Here is a 23,388-nt window from a genome sequence, read left to right as displayed (position 1 = left end):
GAGAGAGCTGCAGAGGAGAGTAAACAAACTATCTCCCCTGTTGCCTATCTTGATACTTGGAGCCAATCCTTGCTTCAGACTTCAAGGTAATTTAAGCCTTAGTGTGGCAAAGAGCCAGGCAGCCCATTCCCCTCGGAGAGACAGCTTCGTTCCTAGGTAGGACAGACAAGTCGACAAGTGATGCTATTCCCTCAAACCCGAAATCATATGTAGGCACGCCTTGGTCATCCCTACAGTTCCCCACCCCTTGATGTCAGAGGGGTCCGGACCTTGCCGTACATGGTTGTGAGGGAATGCACTTTGAAAGCACAATATAAAGTGTGTTGTACAGCATTATTCTTTGATGCCCTTGTAACAAAGTTGCTACTTAGTTCAAGGATCATTGGATTGCTTTGCTACTTAGGTTAAAATGTAAGGCTGAAGCCTAGACTCATCTCTAGAATATTTCATAACATTTGTGGCGTGTCCATACCCCCCCCGAGGCTGCTAGAAGTTTACAGGTTATTTATGAACTACTGTGAGTAAACTTTCCATGCTAGCTACCTAACTGGTGCTCAATAAATTTTGGCGGAGGATTTTTTTCCCGTAGCCATTTCGGTCATTAAGCCGGTCATTCCCTTTAGGCCCTCTAACACTGAGCCGCTAGCCATCCTCCCGAGGGCTCGGGTGTGTACCCCGGGGGCTCGGTGTCCTCAGGGAATCTTGGCTCTGGGCTGGGGGGCGAATTGGACTCGTTTTTCCGTCTGGCCTGAAGATGTGCGCCTCGGCACTCACAGAAAAGTGAGGAGCGGAGGGGGTGCGAGCGCTTACACCCTTAGGGCGCTTCTTGTTTCTGTCACTTCCATCCCGAATGCAGCCCTCCCTCTTCCCCTCGGGGCTTGAGCCTACAAGCGGCAGAGAATCACAGAAATGGGGGACCTGTACCGGGCTCGGGGGGCGGGACGCCTTCCGAAGCGCGACGTGCCCGGCACTTGGGCACTCGGCTTTCCGTGGAGCTGGCAGGCTGGCGGGGCGGCGCGGCCCCGGCCCCCGAGGGGGCTTCCCCAGGGGCAGCAGTGACCCCGAACGTCCCCTTCGGGCGGGGCCGCGGCTCCTGCCCAAGGTTCCTGCGGCGGAAGGTCGCTTCGGGGGCTGGGGGCTGAGAGCTGGGCGGGCGCGGACGGACGGACGGACGGACGGTGCCGGAGCCGGAGCCGGAGCCGGGCCCGAGGGCAGCCGCCCGCGCCACTTCCTGCTTCCCCAACACCTGCGCGGTCTGCGCACCCTCCCCAGTCGGCTGCGGGAGCCTGGGCGCATGCGCGCGCGGCGCTCTGCCCTGGCGGCCAATCGGGAAGCGAGGGAGCCGCGACCCCTGGGGGCGGGGCGGGAGGAAGGGGAGAGGACCGTGCGTGCGCGCGCGCGCCTGAGAGCGAGGTGGGCGGGGGCGAGCGGAGGGCGGTCAGTGAATGGGAAAGTGGGCGGGCGGGCGGGCGGTGCGAGCCGCATGAATGGGCGAGACGCGCCCCGCGCGACGCCCGGCGCGCGCCGCGGCTCGGGCAGCCAATGGGAACGCGGCGAGGCTCGGGACCCGCCTCCGAGGGCCAACGGCCGCGCGCCTGCGGCCGACAAGGAGCGGCGCCGGGCTCGGGAGCGCGCGGGGAGCGGGGGCCGCGCGGAGCGGAGCGGGGCGGGCGTGGAGCGTGCGGGGGCCGCGCGCTGCCTCTCACTGCCCGGGCGGACGGGCGGACGGACGGCCTGGCCGGCGGGCGGCGCGGCCGGGGGGCGGCGGCGGGCACGGCGGCGGGCACGGCGCACGGGGTGAGTACCGGAGACACCGGCCCCTGCGGAACCGGAAGTGCCGGGAGGGGGGGGCGGGTGACCTCCGGGGCAGGGCCCCCCCCACCCCGGGGCCGAGCCCCCCCCCCGGCCCGCTGCCACCCCGGGCTGCCCGGCGGGGAGGGCGCTGAGGCGGGCGGGGCCGGGCAGGGGGAGCGGGCACCGCCGCCCCTCGGGCCCTCGGCCGGGCACGTCCCGCCCGGGCCCGGAGCCGGGCACCGCGGGGCCCCGAGGGGCGGGGGGCAGCCGGGGCCCGGGGCCGCCGGCCCAGCCGCGGGGGCCACTCGCTCCCATCCGGGCGCAGCGGTCTGGCCCGGCCCCGGCACCCCCAGAGCCCCCCGAGGAGCTCGGGGGACCGGCCGTGGAGCGCCCGCTCGGAGCCGCTCCGGCCACGGTCACGGTCACGGCCCCCGGCAGCGCCGGGCCTGGGGGTCCTGGCCTGGGGTCCGGGTCCGCACCGACCCCGGCCTGGGGGTCCTGGGCTGGGGGTCCGGCGCCCGCAGGGACCCTGGCCTGGGGGTCCCGCGTCCACACGGACCCTGATCTGGGGGTCCCGCGTCCACACAGACCCTGTTCTGGGGGTCTGGGGCCCGCACGGTTCCCGGTCTGGGGGTCCCGCGTCCGCACGGACCCTGGTCTGGGGCCCGCACGGACACCCTGACGCCGGGCCCCAGACCGGGCCCCCCAGGCCGGGGTCCGTGCGGCGCGGGTCCTCCTGGACATGACAAGGCCAGACTTGGCCCCTGGCCCCCTCTGCCCCCAGCCCCACCACCTGCGCCGCCAATGCCATTGCTTCCTCCCCAGAAGCCCGGCCTCTGTTTCCAATCCCGGGGCCATGGATCTTTCAGCCATTTCCTCCGAAGGTGAGGGAGAGGTGCTGAAAGGGGGCCAGTCAGGACTAGCTTGGCATAGCTTGTTGGAGGGAAATGAGAGCTGACTTTGGGGTCAGTGAGCTCTGGGTTCAAGTCCTGCCTCCGACACATACTGACTTTGTGACTCTGGGCAAGGCTATTAACCTCTCGATGCTGCGGGCAAATCTTGAAGACTCTAAATTGCCAAGAAGTGCCCAGTCTGCTTTGGAGGGGGGAGTTTTCCGGTTCTCTTCATCGGTGACATCCCAACTCCTATCCCTCTTCTTCATGGATGTTCCTAGACCTGAGAAAGGTAGATTTTCATCAGATCATCAGTTAGCTGAAAAACTTGGAGATTCACAGTAGCCAAGACCGTTTTCCTTGAAGTGTGGGCCTGTTTTAATTGCTATTTATTTTTAAACTCATCTTTCAGTGGAAAGCTAAATAAACCTTTTAAGTTTAAAAACAAGTCGACTCCTAGTTTAGGTAGTAACTCCTGGAAGTAGTAGGAATTGACCCTGGAGGGCCTCTTCCCGCCTCTTGAGGTGGGAGAGGAAGTGTAGATTCCAGTTGGTGACCTAGTTGCCATTATCTTTGGATCTCTGGGGTGATAAAGGAGGGCTCTGGCTTTCGGAAGGAAATGAGAACCTCCTTAGCAATCCTGGACTTGAAGAAGTCAAATTCTTGACCCGTGATGATTCCAGAATTGTTCTCCCCTATCTGATCGAGTGGTGAATGAAGAAGACTATGTATGTATTTGTGGGAGGTCAGGGAGTGTGTATACTCCCAGGTTCTGATCCAGTGACTCATGAAATGGCCTCAAGCACCTCTCTAGGTTTAACTTTGACGGAGTAGGGAGGGAGGCAGTGTGTCATCACCTAATGTGAGTAAAGTGCTTTGAGATCACCAGATGAAAAGCATCCTATAAACTCTGGAGGGCTAATGTTACATTGCTGCTGTCATAAACAGTAATAATTGTTACTGTTAATCACAATTAACTAGGTGGAGCCAAGTTTACTTCCTAATGGGTCGTTTTTTTAAGGAAGAACTGTTGAAGTTTGTTTCAGTTCAAATTAATTTAGAATCCTGAATTCCTTTGTCACTTTTCAATACAAAGTTCTGGTTTCCCAACTAGAAGACTCTGGCTTTTCTAAGGTAATTAACCCTTTAGAGAGGCTACTCAAAAGCAAAAAATATAAATAAATCGATGAAATAAAAGAAATGGAGGTTGGAGTGTCTTATTTTCATTTGGAGCTGGTTATTTTCTTTGTCCATTGTAGCAGTAATAATAGCAATTAGCTGTTAGCTTAAAGGTTAATTCCTTTCTGTCTGGTAGGCCCTTGGGTGGATTTGGGAGTTTACATCCATGAAGTCTGTGCCTGCCCATTTGTATCTGGTTGGACTTGGCAGTCCCTCTCCAGGGCTAATTATTTCTGCTCAGTGAGCTGGGGAACAAGCCCATTCCCCTCCCATCTGGATCGTAGTTAGGGGCTGGAGACAGGAAAAGTCTCTTCCTCTTCTCTTTGCGTCTGTGTGAAGCACAGAGTTCTCCCTCAGAGAGCAGCCTGTCAGTCTGAGTGCTACTACCCTGTCTTGGGAATCTTTCTGACCCAGCCACTTGTGTTCTCTAGGTGACTGCCAGTGACCCGGCTGGACTTCCCCAAGAGCCAAAGTGGGAAGAGGAGAGAGCCCCGCTACCGAAGAAGTACTGAACCTCCCGCATCCAGCGTTATCTGCCAAAACGGTCGAGTAGAAACCAACTCCTTTGACCAAGTGGAGAGTATGGCTTCTGGGATTTCAGATTTACTCTTTGTTTTACATGAACGCTATAGAAACGGTGGCCCTTGACGGGCTTTGGAATCTAAGAAAGAGACCTGGGATAGATAGGCTCTCCCTCCCTGTTCCCTTCCCCCAACCCCCTCAAAGGGAAGGATTTACAGCTCAACCTTGCAGCAGCTGTTGCTCAGCTTTAGCCGCCAAGAGGGAAATAAATAAAATTAAAGCACCATTGCCAGACCGCCAGTCCTGGTGAAGTTGAGGTGTGGGGGATGTGGCACCGAGGAGACTACTCAAGAGGGGCAGAGCTTGCCATGGAAACAGACTCTCTTTGAAGTTGGAAGAGGGGACCCACCTGAAATTTCTCCTTTGGATTAAAGTTGAGCAAGACATAATCTGAATAGGTCGCGCGCACACGTTTGGAAGTGATAGACTTGGTATCAGTTGAAGGGGCGTTTGGGGCTCCTGAAAGGAGCCCTGTCAGCAGCTCTTCCCCCCTGTCCTGGGGACCTTTCTGCCCGCTTCTGTTCTTTTTACCTTCTGAGATCCGTCTCCACCCATGAGCTCCACTCTGCTCTGTCTGCCTGCCCCAGTCCTCAGCCTGCAGCCATTTGCATGTATACAGTCTCCAAGTCCTTTTTACCTTTTGAACTGTATAAATTGTGCTGCTTAATCCCCCCCTCCTGTCTCATCCTGGGGAGGGGGTTATTTACCTGTTGGTTTCTCCTTTCCCCCTCCCATGCTTTTTGTTTCTTTTGAAATCCTCTGACCTTTACTTTTCTTTGGGAGGGGGAAGGGTGGTAGTTGTAAACTCTAGTCCCCAGGTTTCCTTCTGTGCTCTCTCCTTCCCTGTCCCCATTGGCTCCACATCCCATTTTCTTACCCGTTCTGCCACTGTGTGGGCCTGGGCTATGCGGCAAGGCAGATCTCCCACCAAAGCTCCAACATGCCCGCAGAGTCTGGAAAGAGATTCAAACCCAGCAAGTATGTACCCGTCTCGGCAGCTGCCATCTTCCTAGTGGGAGCCACCACACTCTTCTTTGCCTTCACGTGAGTTTGACCCAATGGTGTTCTTAAAGGGAAGCAGGGCGGTGGGCCTTCTGTGTAGTTAGGCTGGGAATGTTTGCTAGCAGTAATGGGGGCCATTAGGTCCCCAGAGAGAAGGGGATAAAAGGAGGGAATAAGTGGAATTACAGCTGGCATCTTGTCTTTTGTCTGACTTTCCAGTGCCTTTCAAACCATTCCATAGTTCGATCCCATTCCATGGAATCCTTTATGTCTTTCTATTATGCCAGAGAGTCCCATCATTAGATAATCCAGGAAGGGCCAAGGGCTTGGCCTATGGAAAGAATCTGTCAGAGACCTGAAGAGATTGAAGTAGTTAGTTGTGAATAGAGATAGCTGTGTGAGGGAACCAGGGAGCTTGGGGCTCTCTGAGACCATAAATGGGAACGTCTCTTGCCCCATATCTTGAGTCCTTGGACTGGGGCGGGGTCAGACTGTGAGTTTTCCAAATCGATTGGTTTTGTACCACAACCACAGAGTCAGGTTTTGCTAAGTGTTTCACCTACTGTCACTCTGATGGTCCAGTTCTTAGACTCAAGATGTCTGAGAGGGTGTTGGAAAGGCTTCTGTCTCAGAGAAGAGGACTCCAGTAGAACTGCCCTGAGAGGGGTTGGCATCATGCTCCTCTTGGGTTCAGTTTGGAAAGTTGGGCTGTGGAGTGTTAACTTGCTTCTTGTTCTGTTGCTGGGATCCAGGAGACCACAGGAACCAGCCCTTCCTTGTGCCCAGTATGTTCCTGCCCACTACCCAGCTCCCACTGAAGATATGAGCTCTCTGAGAGCTGCTCTTTGCCCTGCTTGTTTGTTTGTCCCTCACTGAACCAAACCAATGAAATATGCGGAACTCTTTTCCACAGTAAGATGCTTCCTGGAAGAGAAATAAGGAGTATCTTGAACTAGATAAAGAGATAGAGAGTAAAAATGGGAGAGACTGTTTTTGAAGACAGTGGAGGAATCTTGGTTTAACTTTCCTCTGGAGCCTTTGTTTGGTGGGGAGAGAGGGATGCCAGTAAAGAAACTGCCACCTAAAAGTGACTAGTCTAGAGGCTTAAATCCCAGGGCTCCAGGGAGGCCCCTAGCTCTGCTGAGCCCCTCCCCAGCCTGTCATCCCAGCCTCTTTGGGGTGTCAAGGTGTTGTGTTACCGGGATTTGTGGGTGTGAGAACACACTCCACCCAAGCCCGTGAAACCCATCTGAGATAAGACTGAGGAGCCTAAGGCTCCAAGCTGGGTGATTTCTCATCTGGGCTCTTCCTTCCTCCTGCTCCATCATTTTTCTCACCACCTCCTGCTGCCTCCCCCTCCCCCCTTTTTCTTAAACCTTAAAATGCTTTTTATAACATGAGTTATTTTTAAGTTGATAGAGTTGTAGAGTCCTCTCCTGTTTGCATTGTTTCTGTCTGAAAAGTGGGAGAATCAAGTGAGGACGGAATTGATCTACTTATTGGGGTCCCAGCTCAGCAGCCTTAGCAGGACAGTGAGGCCCCACCGGAGAGGAGAGGAGAGTTGGGGAGGGGGGGACCCAGTGTTCTCTAGAAAGTAGTGGGGTCTGCTTAGCCTTCACCTCCTATATGAGCTCTCTGTAGTCTGCAAATGTTGTTCTTCATGCACTGGCCACCAGGAAAGAGGGCTGGGGCCACAGTGAAAGAACTCCTTGTAGTTTCTGCTGCTTCATCCAGTGTGTAGAGTCATCCTTTGACCCAGAGATCTTAATATGGAAATCTGAATATGCATGCTAGCAGCAGCATTAACAGCAGTAATGGGACAATCCATCATGGCATCCTTGAACAGACATAGAAGCAGAGATATCAAGGAGCAAGGGTGTGTGTGTGTGTGTGTGTGTGTGTGTGTGTGTGTGTGTGTGTGTGTGTATTCTCTGGAATCAGACTGTTGTTGAGCTAGACTGAGCAAGAAGCTCCATCTCTCCCATTTCCTGACATGCTCACCAGGAACCAGTGAAGGGTTTGCCTGGTTACACCAGTTTACCCAGAACAGAAATGTTCTGAGATAGGCGTTTCCTCAACTGATGGTTGAAACTGTTTAACCTACTTTCCTACATTCTGTTAAAACTTTCTCCTTTCCTTAGTACCAGCAATATAGGGACCCTTAGTGGTCCATAATTTCCTCTTCCTTAGACAGAGAAAGGATGAGCTTTGGAAAATAATCTTAGTTGACACTGGAGGCACTTTTAGTCTAGGAGCAGAAACTTTGGGCAGGCGAGATTGCCTTAATTTGCAATGAAAGGCTACTACCATAGGGCTAGTGTCTTAACTTTTTATCTCCTTTCTTCAAATTTTAGAGAGGCATTCCTCCCTATTTCTCTTCCCCTGGTTACCCATCTCGTTGTTCATCAGTAACTCTCATCTCTTGGTCATCTGACCATAGCATTTCCCCTACAGACACTAGATAATGAACCAAGCCATCAATATTCTAGAATTACTGTTCTCCACAAGTTTTTCTTCCCATCCCCAAACTCCTCTCAAGTCCACTATGAAACCAAAGAGAACATTTCATGGTTTGAAAAGCAGGAAGGGGAGATCAAAGCTGACCAACCCTTTCCTTAGTTTTATCTTGACCGTAGTCATCTTTGCTTTTAATTCCCTTCCCCCCTCCCCTCCAATCTTAAGTCTGTTCTTTATATTCCTACTGTATAAGACCCATTTGTGGGACCTAGGGGGATGGGAGTGGGAGGAAGAAGCCTTTTTAACAAACAGATTTAATTGGCAGAAGCATGTGGGTTTCAACTTATTAGAAATAATTTTCCCTTTCATTTGCTTCATCAAGCAAGGAGATGCCATGAATATAAAGCACTGATCTGTCCTGGGGTAAAAGATGGGGTGGATTTAGAAGCCCCTCCGGCCCACTGGGAGCTGGGCTATAAGTGCCATTCTTCCCACTCCTCTGTCTCTTCTGCCCTTTTCCCACACCGTGTTTTCTCACATTCTGAAGCCAAGTGGTTGTGTTAGAAATTTGAGCCTGTTTTACTTTCTACACTTTACCAAAGGGAACCTGCCTGGTAGAAGAATGGACTCCTCTTCTGCTTTCTTACTGCAGGAGGCCTGAGTTCTAATGTTAATCGATTCTAAAGAATTAGAATGAATTCTAATATCCCTGAGCAAAGAGACCATGTAGTAGTGGAGAGAGTGCTGGTCCAAGGTCAGAAGTCAGGTAATCGGAGCAGGCTTCCTGTCTCAACTCTGCCCCAACAAGCTGGCCAGCTCTGGACGAGTTGGCACACCTGGTTTGGACCTCAGTTACCTTTCAAATGAAAGGGTTGGCTCCCAGGTCCCTTTTAGGCTCCAAAGCCCATTTGTAAATTGCTCAGCTAGCCATTTGTAAAATCAAGTGGGAAGAGACCCATCTCTGCTTCCTTGTTCTTCTAAGGGATAGCCAAGGGCCATTGTCGCAGTTGTCAGCCCAGGAAACAGTTGGGAAGTCAGATGGTTCTGTGTGTTCCTGGTCCCTTGGTGTCTTTCTTATCTATGCAGAGGTTAGGGTTCCCCTTTATCTGACTGATTGAGTAATAGTTGGTCCCCCCTCCCCCATTGCACCTATTCCTGACAGAATACCTGGGTTCTGTAGAGGTGTTCTGGCTAAAAGGCAACTCTTTGAAGTCTGAGTTTGCAAGGAAGGAGCACAAATCAATCAAGTTTGGAGGCAAGAGGGTGACTTCCTCAAAGAAATGAAACTGCTTTTCTTCTGGCCTTTTGGAAAGGGAAAAGGAGAGCTGCACCAAGGAAGGGGGAAGAGGTTTTGGAGAGCAGAGGACATGAGCAGCTCCCAGGGGGTGCGGGAAGTGCCTTCATCACAGGCTTCTCCCACTGCTACCTAACACAGGGAATCCGACGCTTCTGTTATGCCAGGCATTGGTGGAATGTCCTGAAGAGCCCAACCCTTATTCTCTTGAAGTGTGCTCTCCTGCTTACCAGAAGCCTTTGGTCCTTGGAACCTCAGACAGGAAGAGTGGAATTGGATATGAACGGACTGGAATGATAATTAATAATGATGATGGTGGATAATAATGTTTTCTTGTTCCTTTTAGCCAATGAGTGTTCAGTGTTGGGCAGGTGCTTTTAAGAAGAATTCCAAGATCTTTGTAAACATTCTCTTATTCATTCTTAGACTAGATTAACAGCTGAAGAAACACCAAAGCATGGGAGAGGTTCAGTGACTTAACTCACCAGGGCCATGTAGCCAGGCAGTGATGGGTTGACTCCCCCAGATCCTCCTGGGGCCCCGTTCAATTTACTGTCTGCTCCTTTGTCTGGCCTCTCATAAGACTTGAGGAAAGTGGGCATCAGAACCCATCCTCCACCCACTCGTCCCATTTGGCCTTGCTTGACAGAGTGGGCAGAGGAACCTGTTTTTCCCAGGGTGGTGCAGGTCGAGGAGTCCTGTCGGTGAGTCAGCCAACCTTCTGGGCTTAGGCCACTCCCCAGACCTCTAGAGCTCATTGCCACGGGCTGAGAGCAGAGCGAGTCCTAACAACTCCTCTCCCAGCTCCTGCCTCCCTCCCTCTGTCCAAGGGAGCAGATTCAGACAGGCTGCTTAGGGTGATCACCCAGCAACCCTGTTGGACACCATAGCAACCCAGCCCCTCCCCAGACCAGGAAGAAGATGCAGGGAGGCAGGCGTCGACGCTGCTCGCAGGCCTCTCCTTTGGAGAGTATTTTGGCAGCTGGGGATCTTTGCAATCTGGAAGCAGGAATCCTTGCTTTGGTGAAGGAGGGTTATTGGTATCAGCTCCCTAGAGCCAGTCACTGTGAGAGGGTGGTTTCTCTTGATGCTAGATTAGGATTTAGCCCCATACACTTTGACTAGAGAAACGTTAAATTCAAAAATATTCTGAGGAGAATAAAGTTCATCATCTGGAAAAGGGGTCCTTAAGAGGTTTGAGAAGTGAATGAATTACTTTGGTCCAGGAATAAGGAAATCCAGTAATGAAAGGGATTAGGAAAATTGGCACAAACCCATGGGGGCTTATTTAATAACTTCCCATGAACTTGAGGGAAACCCTTGTTTCTTTTACCAAAAACAGAAAATTAAGAAGGTCTCGTCTCTCCTGAGAAACGACTTTCCTTTTTTTTAAACTTGGTTGTCTCCCATGAAATCCATGGGAGTTGATTGATTTTTACCCCCTGCCTTTTCAGTGTTCTTCCTTAGGAAGAGGCTATAGGAATACGCAGCATGAGTCTAGTGAGTCACCTTCTTTCCCCAGAAACAGAAGAGACCGAGCACTGCTGGGGACAGGTTCCAACGTGGGGGACTGACTTCTTCCTCCCTCCCTCCAGCTAATGGAGAAGGCCAGCCTTCAGGGCTCTCCTTTGACTGGTTTTCCCATCCCTCCTCACTCCTTATTCTTGCCTTGGAAAACCCCAGGCCCCCCGAGAGTAGAGTGCCGGTGCCTTCCCAGAGGAGCAGGGAACTCTGCACTTCTGGTGTAGGGGGCCCTCTTGCCATCTCAGGTATGGTGAGGGCAGAAGGCCCTAGAGAGTGAGCCAGAGGTTATTCTCTCATTGGTCCCAGGGACTTGGACAACTCTGCTCCCAGGCCTCAGCAGAGCCTCCTTCCTTCAGGTCCTCTGGGATGCTTTTCTTGGGGGGCCTCCCTTGCCCACTGAGAAGCCTTCCCTTACGATGGAATCCTTGGCTGCTTCGGACTAATCCCCTGAGGCCATCTGGCACCTTGTTCTCTGGCTTCTTCGTTCTCTACTTCAGACTAGGCTAGGAAAAGGGGACAAGGACACATACTGCCCTAGTTTGGGGATTAAGTTTTTAGCCACAAAGTAGATTAGTGCAGTGTCAGGGAAGACCCCTTGAACTGAGTAGGGGGAGGCCCTTCTCTTTGCTGCAGAGAAGTCAAAGCTGGGTTCAGAGCCCACTCCTGCTGCTGAGACGGTCAGAAGGGAAGGGGGAAGGGACGGGAATGAGCATCATACTGAGGGCCAGATGTTGTGCTTCTTGCTTTTACAAATGAACTCCTTGATCCTCACCACATCCCTACAAGGTGGGCACTGTGATTATCTTCATTTTACAGTTGAAGAAACCAGGTTAGAGAGAAGTTCAGTGAGTCATCCAGGATCATACTGCTAAGTGTCTGAGGCTGAATTGGAACTTGCGTATTCTGCCGCCCAGAAAGTAGTAGCCTGCGCAGCCCCCTGAGCTCTCAGCTGCACGGAGTGTAGAGGAAAGGCTGTCCTCAAGGAAGGAACTGAGCTGGGTACCCCGGCTCGGTCTTAAGCCAGACCATTCCCTTCTGGCAGATATTTTAATTCTGTTGTGAGTTGGCTGGGTAGGTTTTTCTAGTTTCCTTCTCCCTGTCATTATTCAATTAGGGGTTCTTTAGTCTAAGCCCCATTTGCTCTGATTCATTTTTAGGCCTGAAGAGTCGGGGGGGGGGTAATTCTTTGCTGTTTTGTCAACCTCTGGAAGAAAACTCAGTTCAGTCCTTGAAGAAACTGTGGGCCCCTGAGAATAGAGTGGGAAGCATAGCCCTTGGGCTCAGTCACCTGGGAGTGGGGGCGAGGAGGAGGAGGAGAAGCAGCTGGTGTCACTGCTTTGAACCAATGTGCAAATCGGGGGGACCTGTCGGGGATCCAGAATCTTTAGGCAGCTCTGGAAAGGGATGTGGTTGGTGTGGGTAACCCAGTCTGGTTTTGGTGCTCACTTCTGCTTGGACAGGAGGGAGGGAAGGGTCCAGAATGTTCCACTGGTCCTCAAAAGGAATTTGCCCTTTAGTGTTTCTGATGTGGGAGTGCTTCTCTAAGTCTTTTGTTACCCTATGGGAAATTATCCTCACTCACCCAGAGGTCAAGAAATAGGAACAGGGCTTTGAGAATGTCAGGAGAACCTGCTGCCTTGTGTGTGATTCTGGGTGCTGAGCCAAAGAAGCTCTGTGTCTCCTGGTTCTCCTCCCGGAGAAATGGCAAGGAGAAGCCCTGAGCCTCAGTAGTTATCTCCCAGGCTACCAGCCTACAGGTGGTAGACAAGGACCATCAGCCGGGTCTCTGAGAAGCTTTGTTGTACTCTACAGAATGTGGCTGCTAAGTCTGCCCCTGGGGGGGCGCTTCTCTTATTATTCCCTTTTCCTCGTCTCTGCACAGGTGCCCAGGGTTGAGCCTCTATGTATCACCTGCAGTGCCCATCTATAATGCTGTCATCTTCCTCTTTGTGCTGGCCAACTTCAGCATGGCCACCTTCATGGACCCAGGCATTTTCCCTCGAGGTAAGACCTCCCTCTTCCCTTTGGGCAGCAAACACAGTTCATCCCTAGGCCTTAGGGGTTTGGGAATTAGGGGATTTATTTATGGACTAGAAATAGGGTTGGGTCTCAGGTCTCCATGGAAAAGTATTCTCAGGTTGGTGTAGCTCTTAGTTCAGGATTGACGAGAACTGTATTCTCCTGACCTTCCTTTGTGACAGAAGACACTGTAAATCCAGTGATTCTTTGTATTGGCAAAGGTCACTTCCTTGCCACACCCTTCCCCACCCCTTTAACTGGTTTCTTAATAAATGGTAGAAGGAATTGAGTCTTTGGACTGCGGCAGGAGGGTTGTTCATGAATTCCTTTATTCTTTGATGAGGGTCAGCTACCTATGAGACACCGCTAGTCGATGTTGAGAGTATAAAGATTTTTTAAAACCCATTTCCCCTTAGAACATTTAGGCTACTAGGACAAACAAGGCACGTGCTTGCTTCTCCCTTGTGTTATAGTTATTTGTGTGTCATCACAAAGATATATGTGGAGCGTGCCCTAGGAATTCAGCAAAGGGAGAGATCATCTTACTCAGGGGCTTAGGGATGCTTGAAGGACATGGCTTTTGAGTTAACTCTTGAAAGGTGGCTAGGCTTTTCATTCATGGGATAGTGAGGTGATTCTATATTGAAGAAACAGTGTGAGCAAAGAGTTGGAAAAAGAGAACAAAACTTGTTTGTAGAATGGAAAAAACTTCAGCTTGACTGTGTAAAGGGCACTGAACAGGCTAGGAACAGGACTGGAAAGGGAAAGGCAGTCTCCCCCATTGTGCACAAATTTGTCGGGGTTCAAGTCCTCCTGACTATTTTTCCTCCTGCTACAGCTGAAGAGGATGAGGATAAGGAGGATGACTTCCGAGCCCCCCTTTATAAAACTGTAGAAATTAAAGGGATCCAGGTTCGAATGAAATGGTGTGCCACCTGCCGCTTCTACCGTCCCCCTCGATGCTCACACTGCAGTGTCTGTGACAACTGTGTGGAGGTAAGTAAGGTTCCGCCTAGGCCAGAGCAGCAGGCCACAAGGCTCCAGCCTTCTGGACTTGGATAAGGGGCTGTGATCAGAGCAGCTCCAGGGGTCTTTGTGCCTTCCTGGCTCCATCCTGGAGCTTGAGGATGTCTGCTGGGTATTCCAGTTGCGTATCAGAGGCCATAATAGTAAATGACATTTATATCAGGTTTTAAGGTTTACAAATCATTGTGTATCCATGTTTTATCCCCCCTCACAGTCAGCCTGTCAAGTAGATGCTATGGGTTTGATTGTCTTCATTTTACAGTTGAGCAAACCAAGGCTCAAAAAGATTGTGACTTGCCCATAGTCACTGAACCTAGTAAGTGTCAGAACTGAGATCTGAACTCAGGCCTCTCCCATGTCCCATTCATTGTTTCTTCTACTGTAGTTCATACCCCTATAGCACCACACACACACACCCTCAGAAAAGAAACACTGACTGGATCCCAGGCTCACTAGGATGGAGATTCTGAACTCCATCCTCCTCCCTCCTCACTTTTTTTTTTTGTCTCCTGCCCATTTCTAAATTACCTCTTGTTCCCATTTCATCATCTCAAGCCTGTATCCTGCTTAGGTTCTCTGATTCCAATTACATGATGCCTCCTGTTTGCTGTCTTTCTCTCCTTAACTGTTGCCTCCTAATTCCTCCATTTTCCCCCTCGGGCTCTGATTTCATCTGAGCCTCCTTTCCTTTCTGCAGAAGGGAACAGGCTGATCCCAGGGGTTCTGAGCCCCATAGTAGGTGAGGCTGAGACAACCATTGCAGTAGAGAAAGCCCCCTCAGCTCCTTGAGAAGGAGCACAGGACTCTATGGGGCTTCTTGAGCTTGTGTTTCTTTTTTTTTTCTTTTTTTTTTTTTTAATGTTTTTGCAAGGCAGTGGGGTTAAGTGGCTTGCCCAAGGCCACACAGCTAGGTAATTATGAAGTGTCTGAGGCCAGATTTGAACTTAGGTACTCCTGACTGCAGGGCTGGTGCTCTATCCACTGCACCACCCAGCTGCCCCGCTTCTTGAGCTTCTGGAAGGAAAGTTTCCCTTTAATGGGTCTTCCTGAAGTCCTCTCTGTTATCTGAGACAGGTACCAGGACAAAAGCAAAGGCCAAACTTGGGGTTGTTCCCTTTTGCTCTTGATAGGAGAAGGCTGATGACAGGTTTGAGGCTTTCTCTCTTTTCCTCTAGGAATTTGACCACCACTGCCCCTGGGTGAACAACTGCATTGGGAGACGGAACTATCGCTACTTCTTCCTCTTCCTCCTCTCCCTCACTGCCCACATCATGGGGGTGTTTGGCTTTGGCCTGCTCTATGTCCTCTATCACATGGAGGAACTCTCAGGGGTCTGCATGGCTGTCACGTATCCTTCCAGACTGCTCAGGGTTGGGGAGAACTGACCCCGAGGGACTGAGGCTGGGGGCTGGGGAGGCGAGAGGAGGAATCCCCTTTCGGTGGGCCTGGTACCTTAGGTCATGTCACTCTCGTGGTTTCCTTGACTCTGAGGCTGCAGCCTGGCAGTAATGTGTGTGGCCGGCTTGTTCTTCATTCCTGTAGCCGGTCTCACAGGATTTCACGTAGTGTTGGTGGCCAGGGGTCGCACAACTAATGAACAGGTATGAAGACATGGGGAGGCCACGAGGGAGGGTTGCTGAAGGCCAGTGGGGCAGGGTTCTTTAGTTTAATCCTATTGATAAAGGGCTCTCCTGACCCTGGGGGATACCTTGTCTTTTGGGATCATGGCCTGTTCCACAGCAGCCCTTCCGTCCATCTGCTCACCGTGGTCTCCTCTCTGCAGGTTACGGGTAAATTCCGAGGCGGCGTCAACCCTTTCACCAATGGCTGCTGCAACAACGTCAGCCGTGTGCTCTGCAGCTCTTCGGCTCCTCGGTAAATCCGGGCCCCTGGCTCCAGCCTGGGGCTTCTGAGAGTTCATTCTGGTTGGGTGGAGGCTAGTGATGGTGGAGATAGAATTCAGAAGGGGCTGTCAGGGGAGGAGAGATGCCTGCCTGGAGTATATGTAAGCCAAAGGGGCTGCCCCCATGGACTTGGGGCTCTAAGTGGTCTCTGCCTCAAGTCTCTCCTCTCAGATCCACCCAAGCCCTGGTGGTGACAGTGGGTCTGACCATATCACTGCCTCACTCCCTCAACTCTGGTGCTTTTCTGTTACCTGTAAAAAAAGCAAGTAGAAGCTCTTCTTTTGGGCTTTGCAAGTCCTCCACAGCCTGAGCCCACCCCACTTCAGATTATGTGCAGACTGTCACTCTGCTGGGCCTAGGTCGGGCCACCCCCTAGACCTCCAAGACCCTCCCACTTCCCCTCTGCATTTTCTTCCCCGACCCAGTAGTGTCATTTTATTTGAATCCTTCGGGCCAGGACTGTTGGATTTTGATCTGTTGTCACAGTAGTTAGTGCCTAATCAATAAATGGTCACTTGGATGGATCTGTTTTTTTCTGTCGAGGAGTCAGCTTTCACCTTTAGTGACTGAGCTGGGGTTCACCTTCAGGGGCTCCATCTTCCCACTTTTCTGAGAATGAAGAACTCCTATTAGTCCTTCATTCTGAAACAACACTGGTTTCTAGTGCTTCTTTGGAGGCCCCGGGCCTTGTCCTCATGGGGAGTGCTCAGAAAGGATCCGTTGACTAAAGAGTTGCCCTTGCTTTGACTACCAGGTACTTGGGGAGACCAAAACGAGAGCAGACAATTGTGATTCGGCCTCCTTTTCTTCGACCAGAAATATCAGATGGACAGATTGCTGTGAAAATTATGGACAATGGTATCCAAGGGGAGCTTAAGAGAACCAAGGTGAGGGGTTGGGGAGGGGGGCAAGTGATGAGGAAAAATGTTTGTCATGTCCTTGGCCTGTCCCTTCTATGTCTTGTCACTTTCTGCTGTTCTAAAATTACCCGACTCCCTTTATGTTAGCTCTAAGGCTAGACAAGAAGTTCCTAAAAACCATTTTTGTGTGTCTTGGACCCCTTGTGGTGAAACGTAGAGAAGAACCCTTCTCAGCTCATGCACCTGGTTGGCACAGTGGATGAAGACAGTCAGTTCTTTTATCATGAGTGTTTATGTTTAGGTTCTTTGAAAAAGAAACAAAAGATTTTAAAAGGATAACTAGAAATACTTGGTTTTATATTTAATATTAATATTTTAAGCATAATTGCTTAAGTCAATTTCTGGCAGCCAAAGGAAAAGTGTTTTAGAGATGGGAGATATAGTCCAAGTTGGCTGGAGACTAGAGTGCTATATGGTTAGTCTTCTGCAAGGTTGGCAACTGATGCCTGATGGTGGGTGATCTTGAATGTCAAACAGTCAGCATGCCTCTGAATGATGAGCCAGTGAGAATGATGGCAGGTTTGTGAAGCTTGAGTTGGAGCAGGAAGGTAGCAGCCAGTGGTGCCCTGGTGTGGGGTGGGGAGGTCTGTATATCTGTGGTTTCCATGAAAGCTTTTGACGGCACTCTGTCATTGTTGGGCACTGTCAGATGCCAGGCCATTGAGACAGCTGCTACCTTAAAGTAGCTGACCTTGGCAGGGAGGGGGAAATTATATATATCTAGTTTTATTGATCTTTTTTTATCTAGATTTTTCTTTCTGTCTTTCCCTTGCACTCTTCCCAGAGAATTGTATTTCGAATTTATTAAAAAAAAATTTTTAAAAAGAAAAAAAATCCAGAAAAGTCCAAATCCCCCCAATTGCTCCCCACCCCCCAACTTCTGCAAACAAGGTGGGAGGCTCATTTTAGTGTGTTTTTTTTTCAAGCTCTGGGATCCTCTGTGATTCCCATACCAGTTTGTCTGGCTGGTGCCCAGAGGGCCTCTACTGTGTTTCTGGTTCTTTGCTACCCACAGAAAGTGCAGCTGGCAAAAGATTTCTTTTTGACAGTGACCTCCTTGGTAGTAGCAGCCTAGCAGGAGAATCTCTGGATCAGAGGAGAGGCACATTTCATTTAGTACTTTATTTGCATATAATTCCAGATTGCTTTTCAATGAGTTGTTCCATTTCATGTGTCTACAAGCAGTGTGCCACCTCCTAACATCTCTGATGGTGATTCTTTTTTTTTTATTTTAAGGCAGTGGGGTTAAGTGACTTGCCCAAGGTCACACAATTAGGCAGTTATTAAGTGTCCGAGGCCAGATTTGAACTGGGGTCCTCTTGACTCCAGGACTGGTGCTCTATCCACTGTACCACCTTTGCTGCCCCTCTGATGGTGATTCTTGGCATCTCTTCATCTTTATCAGTTTGTCGGCTAAGAGGGGAAAACTGGATTGTTTTGATTTGCTTTTTCCTCATTCTAGGTGGTTTGTAGCATTTTTTCTGTTAAATATGGTTATTAATTATTAGTAATGCTTTTGAAAACTAGTATCTTTTTGTTGTTCAATAATTTTCAGACATTTGACTCTTAAAAAAGCCCCTGCAAGACCCCAAGTTTTATTTAAGGCAATGGAATTGTGACTTCCTCAAGTTCACAGGCATTTATTAAGTGTCTGAGGCCGGATTTGAACTCAGGTCCTCCTGATACCTAGTTGCCCCCACAGTTGACTCTTTGTGACCTCATTTGGGGTTTTCTTGGCCATGATACTGGAGTGGTTTGCCATTGCCTTCTCCAGCTCATTTGACGGATGAGGAAACTGAGGCAAACAGGGTGAAATAGAGGGTCACAATTAGTAAGAATCTGAGACCAGATTAGAACTCAGTGCTTCACCTAACTACCTGTTCATATCTTTGGTGGAATTTTTTTTTTTTTGCAAGGTAAATGGGGTTAAGTGGCTTGCCCAAGGCCACACAGCTAGGCAGTTATTAAGTGTCTGAGGCCGAATTTGAACTCAGGTCCTCCTGGCACCAGGGCACATGCTCTATCTGCTGCACCATCTAGCTGCCCCCCCCCCCATTCCTATCTTTGACCCACCCACTTCTGTTAAGGAATGGATTTGAGGCTTACATTTGTGTTGTCTGTGTATCTTCCATAGGAAACCTATTCAGAGATATTTGACAGCAGAGTTTTGTACCTAGTTAATGGCTTCCTTACCTTTTTGTAGTGGAGACATTGTTTGTATGGAAGCTTTTTAGTTCCATGTAATCACAATGGACTTTTCTTTTTTTTGTAACTGCCTCGATCTTTGTTAAGAATTTATCCCCTGGGGGCGGCTAGGTGGCCTAGTGGATAAAGCACCAGCCTTGGACTCAGGAGTACCTGGGTTCAAATCCGGTCTCAGACACCTAATAATTATCTAGCTGTGTGGCCTTGGGCAAGACACTTAACCCTGTTTGCCTTGCAAAAAAAAACAACCTAAAAAAAAAAAGAATTTATCCCCTGCTCAGAGCCACGGGGTAGATGGCCTGCTGCTCTGCTGATAGTGGCTCCTGAAGACCACACACATTTTGGGGGACTGGCAGCAGTGGGGGGGGCATAGGCAGGACTGATGTTCAGTAAGAGAAAAAAGAAGTGGGGGGGGGGAAGGAATTAGTATTCAATTTTTGACCTCTAGGACGGGTGAGCTTTTTGGATCACCCCTGTGTAGAAAGATATCGGTTGTGACTTTTGCTTCTGCCTCTTCCCAGATAACCTTCAGTTTTACAAAACCTCTTCCTTTCTGCAAATTTTAGTCCAAAGGAAGCCTCGAGGTAACAGAGAGCCAGTCTGCAGATGCCGAGCCTCCACCACCTCCGAAGCCAGACCTGAGTCGCTACACGGGCCTCCGGACCCACCTCAGCCTGGCCACCACTGAGGGTAAGAGCTGGCAGAGAGCCATGGGGGGGGGGGGGGGAGAAGCTTCTATAAGTGAGGGAGATTCGAGATGAGGTTGGCTGTAGGGGCCCCAAGGCTCCCTTGAAATGGGGACCCCTATTGTTCTCTGCATCCTCCTGCCATGCCAGGTGGTGGAGTCGTGCCCTTGTCTGAGACGGTGGCCTCCTCTCTTTTACTCAGTGATCTTCAGATCCTCAGGTCTTTCAGAGAGGGAATAGCAGTGGGTGGCACAGTGGGGTGTGTACCAGTCTTGACCTGGGCATGGTTACCTAATTCTCCCTTCCTACTGTGAGACTCAACCGGGATAATTAGGAAATGGGCTCTGTAACCCTAAAAGTTTGTGTGTGTGATTGTGCTTATGCATTTCCTCTTTGCAGATAGTCTGGTGAGCAAGGACAACCCCCCCACGCCCACCATGTACAAGTACAGGCCCGGCTACAGCAGCAGCAGCGCCTCCGCTGCCATCCCTCACTCCTCAAGCGCTAAGGTACCGGACCTGCCCCCACGGGGATGGGAGGGACCCTGGCCCAGAGAGGCCTGAGGACCCGGTGAGAGGGAAGGGCGGTGACTCTGGAGGGTCCCACGTTGGGCTACCCCTGGGCCAGGGCTCGATATGCTCTTGGGCTTCTTTCCTCAGTTGAGTCGAGGGGACAGCCTGAAGGAGCCTGCCTCGATTGCTGAGAGCAGCCGCCAGCCCAGCTACCGCTCGGAGCCCAGCCTGGAACCGGAGAGCTTCCGCTCCCCCACTTTCGGCAAGAGCTTTCACTTTGACCCTCTGTCGAGCGGCTCCCGGTCCTCCAGCCTCAAGTCGGCCCAAGGCACGGGCTTTGAGATGGGCCAGCTGCAGTCGATCCGTTCGGAGGGCACGACGTCCACCTCCTACAAGAGTCTGGCCAACCAGACGCGCAACGGGAGCCTCTCCTACGACAGCCTGCTCACCCCTTCTGATAGCCCCGATTTTGAGTCGGTGCAGGCCGGGCCAGAGCCAGACCCCCCCTTGGGCTACACCTCTCCCTTCCTGTCAGCCCGGCTGGCCCAGCAGCGGGAAGCCGACAGGCACCCACGCCTGGTGCCGGCCGGCCCTCCGCCGCGTGAGCCCTCGCCCGTACGCTACGACAATCTGTCGCGCCACATTGTGGCTTCCCTTCAGGAGCGGGAGAAGCTGCTGCGCCAGTCACCTCCTATTTCTGGTCGGGAAGAGGAGCCCGGACTGGGAGACTCGGGCATCCAGTCAACCCCAGGCTCTGGCCACGCCCCCCGAACCAGCTCATCTTCGGACGATTCGAAGCGCTCGCCCTTGGGCAAGACCCCACTGGGCCGACCGGCCGCCCCTCGTTTTGGCAAGCCAGAAGGGCTTCGGGGCCGGGGACTAGGGTCCCCTGAGCCAGCCCCCCCCGCCCCTTACCTGGGCCGATCCATGTCGTATAGCAGCCAAAAAGCCCCATCTGGTGTCCCCGAGACAGAGGAAGTTGCCTTGCAGCCGTTACTGGCACCCAAGTGAGTATGGGAGTGCCTCAATCTGGCACCTTCTAGCCGGAGGGAACCCAGGAGATTGGAGTTGTAATTTTCTCCTGGCCCTGTCTAGCCAGCCCTAGCGCCTGTCCATCTTTTTTCTCAGGAAGTAGTAGGATTGCTTTGGGGGGGGGCCAGAGGAAGTGAGTGGTCAAGAGAGATAAAGGTTGGGTTGGGTTGTCGGGGAGCCCATTGCATTTTGAGGGGCCGAAGAGCCAGGAGAGAAAAGGGAGAGGGGATTGTGTGCCTTGCCCCCATCCCTTCTAGTCCGCTTCTGTCTTGTGCCACCCCAGCCTCCTTTTCTGATCCCCATCTGTCCTTCCTTCCTTCCCCAGAGATGAGGTGCAGCTGAAGATTGCCTACAGCAAATCCAACGGGCAGCCCAAGACCCTGGGTTCTGCCTCCCCGGGGCCGGGCCAGCCCCCACTCAGCAGTCCCACCCGAGGAGGAGTCAAGAAGGTGTCGGGGGTGGGGGGCACCACCTACGAGATCTCGGTGTGAGCCCTCGGCCCCTCCGTGCCTACACCAAAGGGCCCCAAGGGGCTCCCTGGCTCCCCCAAGGGGCTCCCCTCCCCCGCATGGACACTTTTCAAACCACAGAGCCCAAGAGGATGAGCTTTTTAAAACCACCCTATTGGAGGCCGGGGATGTGGGGGAGAGCTGGCCCCTACCAACTATGGCACTAACCCCTCTCTGCGAATCCTCCTCCCTCCCCAGCCCTCCCCACCCCTGGGCCAGACTCAGTGGACATTTGTGCAATTGCTTGCCCTGGAGGGAACCGGATCGTTTTTAAACCAGAAATAATTTTTTTTATTATTGTTACGGATTCTATTTTTTTCCTCTTCTGCGTTACCAGGTGTGTGTGTACATATATATATATATATATATATTATATATATATTATAAATATCAAAGAAATTCTATATCTACCCTGGGATGGGGAAAGGGGAGGAGAGGGGAGAGCATCAGGAGAGAAAGGGGAGCTCCCCCAGCCCCACTTGTTCCTGCTCCTCAGACCAACAGGAAAAGGGTTGAGGCATGAGAGGTTCTAACTCATGCTCTGCCCTTCCCTGGGGCTTCTCCTCTTTCCTCCCCCTCAGTTGTGGCTGGGAGCCTGGGGAGGGGAGAGGAGAGGAGAGGAGAGTGCAGCCACTCTCCACCGGCCTTGGTCAAAGGAAGGGAGGGCTTGGGGGATGATGCAGTTAGTTTTCTAGTCTCATTGGCACTTGATTTCTCAGTGGGCCAGGCCCTGCCGCTGCCTACCCCCAGGAAGGGAGTTGGCCTGACCCAACCATCACACCATTGGCTCCCAACCAACCCCCGAGGGGGCCGGAGACAAGCAGCCCCTCAGTGCCTCCCCCTAACTCTCACAGTTGAGTTTTCAAATTCAAGGCCAGGAGAGAAGAATCCAAAAAGCAATATTTCTCATCACATGCCAAAAAACAGTGAGAGGGGCAGACCTTGGTCCCAGCCTCTCCAGCTTCCTTGGGGGATTACCTTTAGCCCAACTCTTCTGGGTGGCAGGGGATGCCTGGGTCCTGGCCTCTGTAAGGGGGACCCACCTCCCTCTTGGCAGAGACCCTTTTATTTTTTATTCTGATTAGCCATTTTAAACCAACAAGGAATAAAATGAAATCCTGATCTAATCTGCTCCCCTGGATTTGTGTTCTTTGCTTGTCTCAGGCCAAGCTGCAGTTCTACCTTTGACCTCGTGGGAGGCCCTGGCCTTCAGGCCAGCCTGTATGGGCAGCGGGATTAGATAGATAGAGGGGGCCCAAAGAGCTGGGTGAAGTCAGCTGAAAACCAGGGTAAGCCATAGGCCAAGTGTTGTTAGGGGGCTGTGTTGATTATGCCTTTGGAAAGGAGGTGGGGGCAACAGCAGCCAAGGGAGACACCCCCCCACCTTGTCAAGTGTGGCCGAGTACCACCTGCTGCCCTGGGCCAGCTTTAACCTGCCTCACCCTCAAAAGCTCTCTACTCCAGGCCCCATCCTGGTTTCTACTGGAACCCAAGTCTAGAGTAGCCAGAGATCTCTCTGGCTGCAGCTATCTCCATCTGAATTAGAACTGGTGACCCCCCCCCCAATAGCAAGGTTGTTTCTCCTGTGTGACATTAGACAACCTCCCTGAGCTTTTTTCCTCAGCTGAAGAAACTGGGATACAGGGGACCCTCTTTGGGGCTAGGCTCATCATTTAGCTGGTGGGAAGGATGCCTTAGGTCCTTCGCAGGATGCTCTGTCTTGTTGCCAGACCTGACCCCTGCCTGGGTTTTCCATCAGTGGGAATAGGAGGTTTAGCAATGTCAGTATTTGGGGGGTGGCATTGGGGGGGGGTACCTTTGCCTCAGTAACCTCGCCCAGTATCATTCTA

General features: G+C 51.8%; 1 protein-coding gene across 3 annotated transcripts; it reads left to right on the top strand.

Moving 5' to 3' along the window:
* Positions 1-4: 4 nt before the first annotated feature.
* On the top strand, positions 5-22,438 carry ZDHHC5 (zDHHC palmitoyltransferase 5). 3 transcript variants are annotated; one of them, XM_074231472.1, is made up of 12 exons: positions 5-86; positions 4,298-5,492; positions 12,608-12,729; positions 13,583-13,740; positions 14,946-15,118; positions 15,269-15,371; positions 15,554-15,645; positions 16,429-16,561; positions 19,366-19,489; positions 19,885-19,994; positions 20,145-21,004; positions 21,355-22,438. In XM_074231472.1, the coding sequence occupies exons 2-12, from the start codon at positions 5,389-5,391 to the stop codon at positions 21,518-21,520; spliced, it is 2,145 nt and encodes a 714-aa protein (XP_074087573.1). In that variant the 5' UTR covers positions 5-86; positions 4,298-5,388; the 3' UTR covers positions 21,521-22,438. The 3 variants fall into 3 exon arrangements, with proteins under 3 accessions (XP_074087573.1, XP_074087572.1, XP_074087574.1); XM_074231471.1 differs by lacking the exon at positions 5-86 and adding an exon at positions 1,717-1,797; XM_074231473.1 differs by lacking the exon at positions 5-86 and adding an exon at positions 2,601-2,979.
* The last annotated feature ends 950 nt before the right edge of the window (positions 22,439-23,388 follow it).

The sequence above is a fragment of the Macrotis lagotis genome, chromosome 3, assembly GCF_037893015.1.
Source record: "Macrotis lagotis isolate mMagLag1 chromosome 3, bilby.v1.9.chrom.fasta, whole genome shotgun sequence".
NCBI lineage: Eukaryota > Metazoa > Chordata > Mammalia > Peramelemorphia > Peramelidae > Macrotis > Macrotis lagotis.
Note: the sequence above shows the minus strand (reverse complement) of the source record. Positions and strands in the feature narration are given on the sequence as shown.

Bases quoted from the DNA above. Each gene is read 5' to 3' on its own strand.
- ZDHHC5 (XM_074231472.1), top strand. From the start codon at position 5,389: ATGCCCGCAGAGTCTGGAAAGAGATTCAAACCCAGCAAGTATGTACCC. The intron at 15,646-16,428 runs GTAAATCCGGGC...TTTGACTACCAG, and splicing joins TGCAGCTCTTCGGCTCCTCG to GTACTTGGGGAGACCAAAAC. The intron at 21,005-21,354 runs GTGAGTATGGGA...TTCCTTCCCCAG, and splicing joins CAGCCGTTACTGGCACCCAA to AGATGAGGTGCAGCTGAAGA.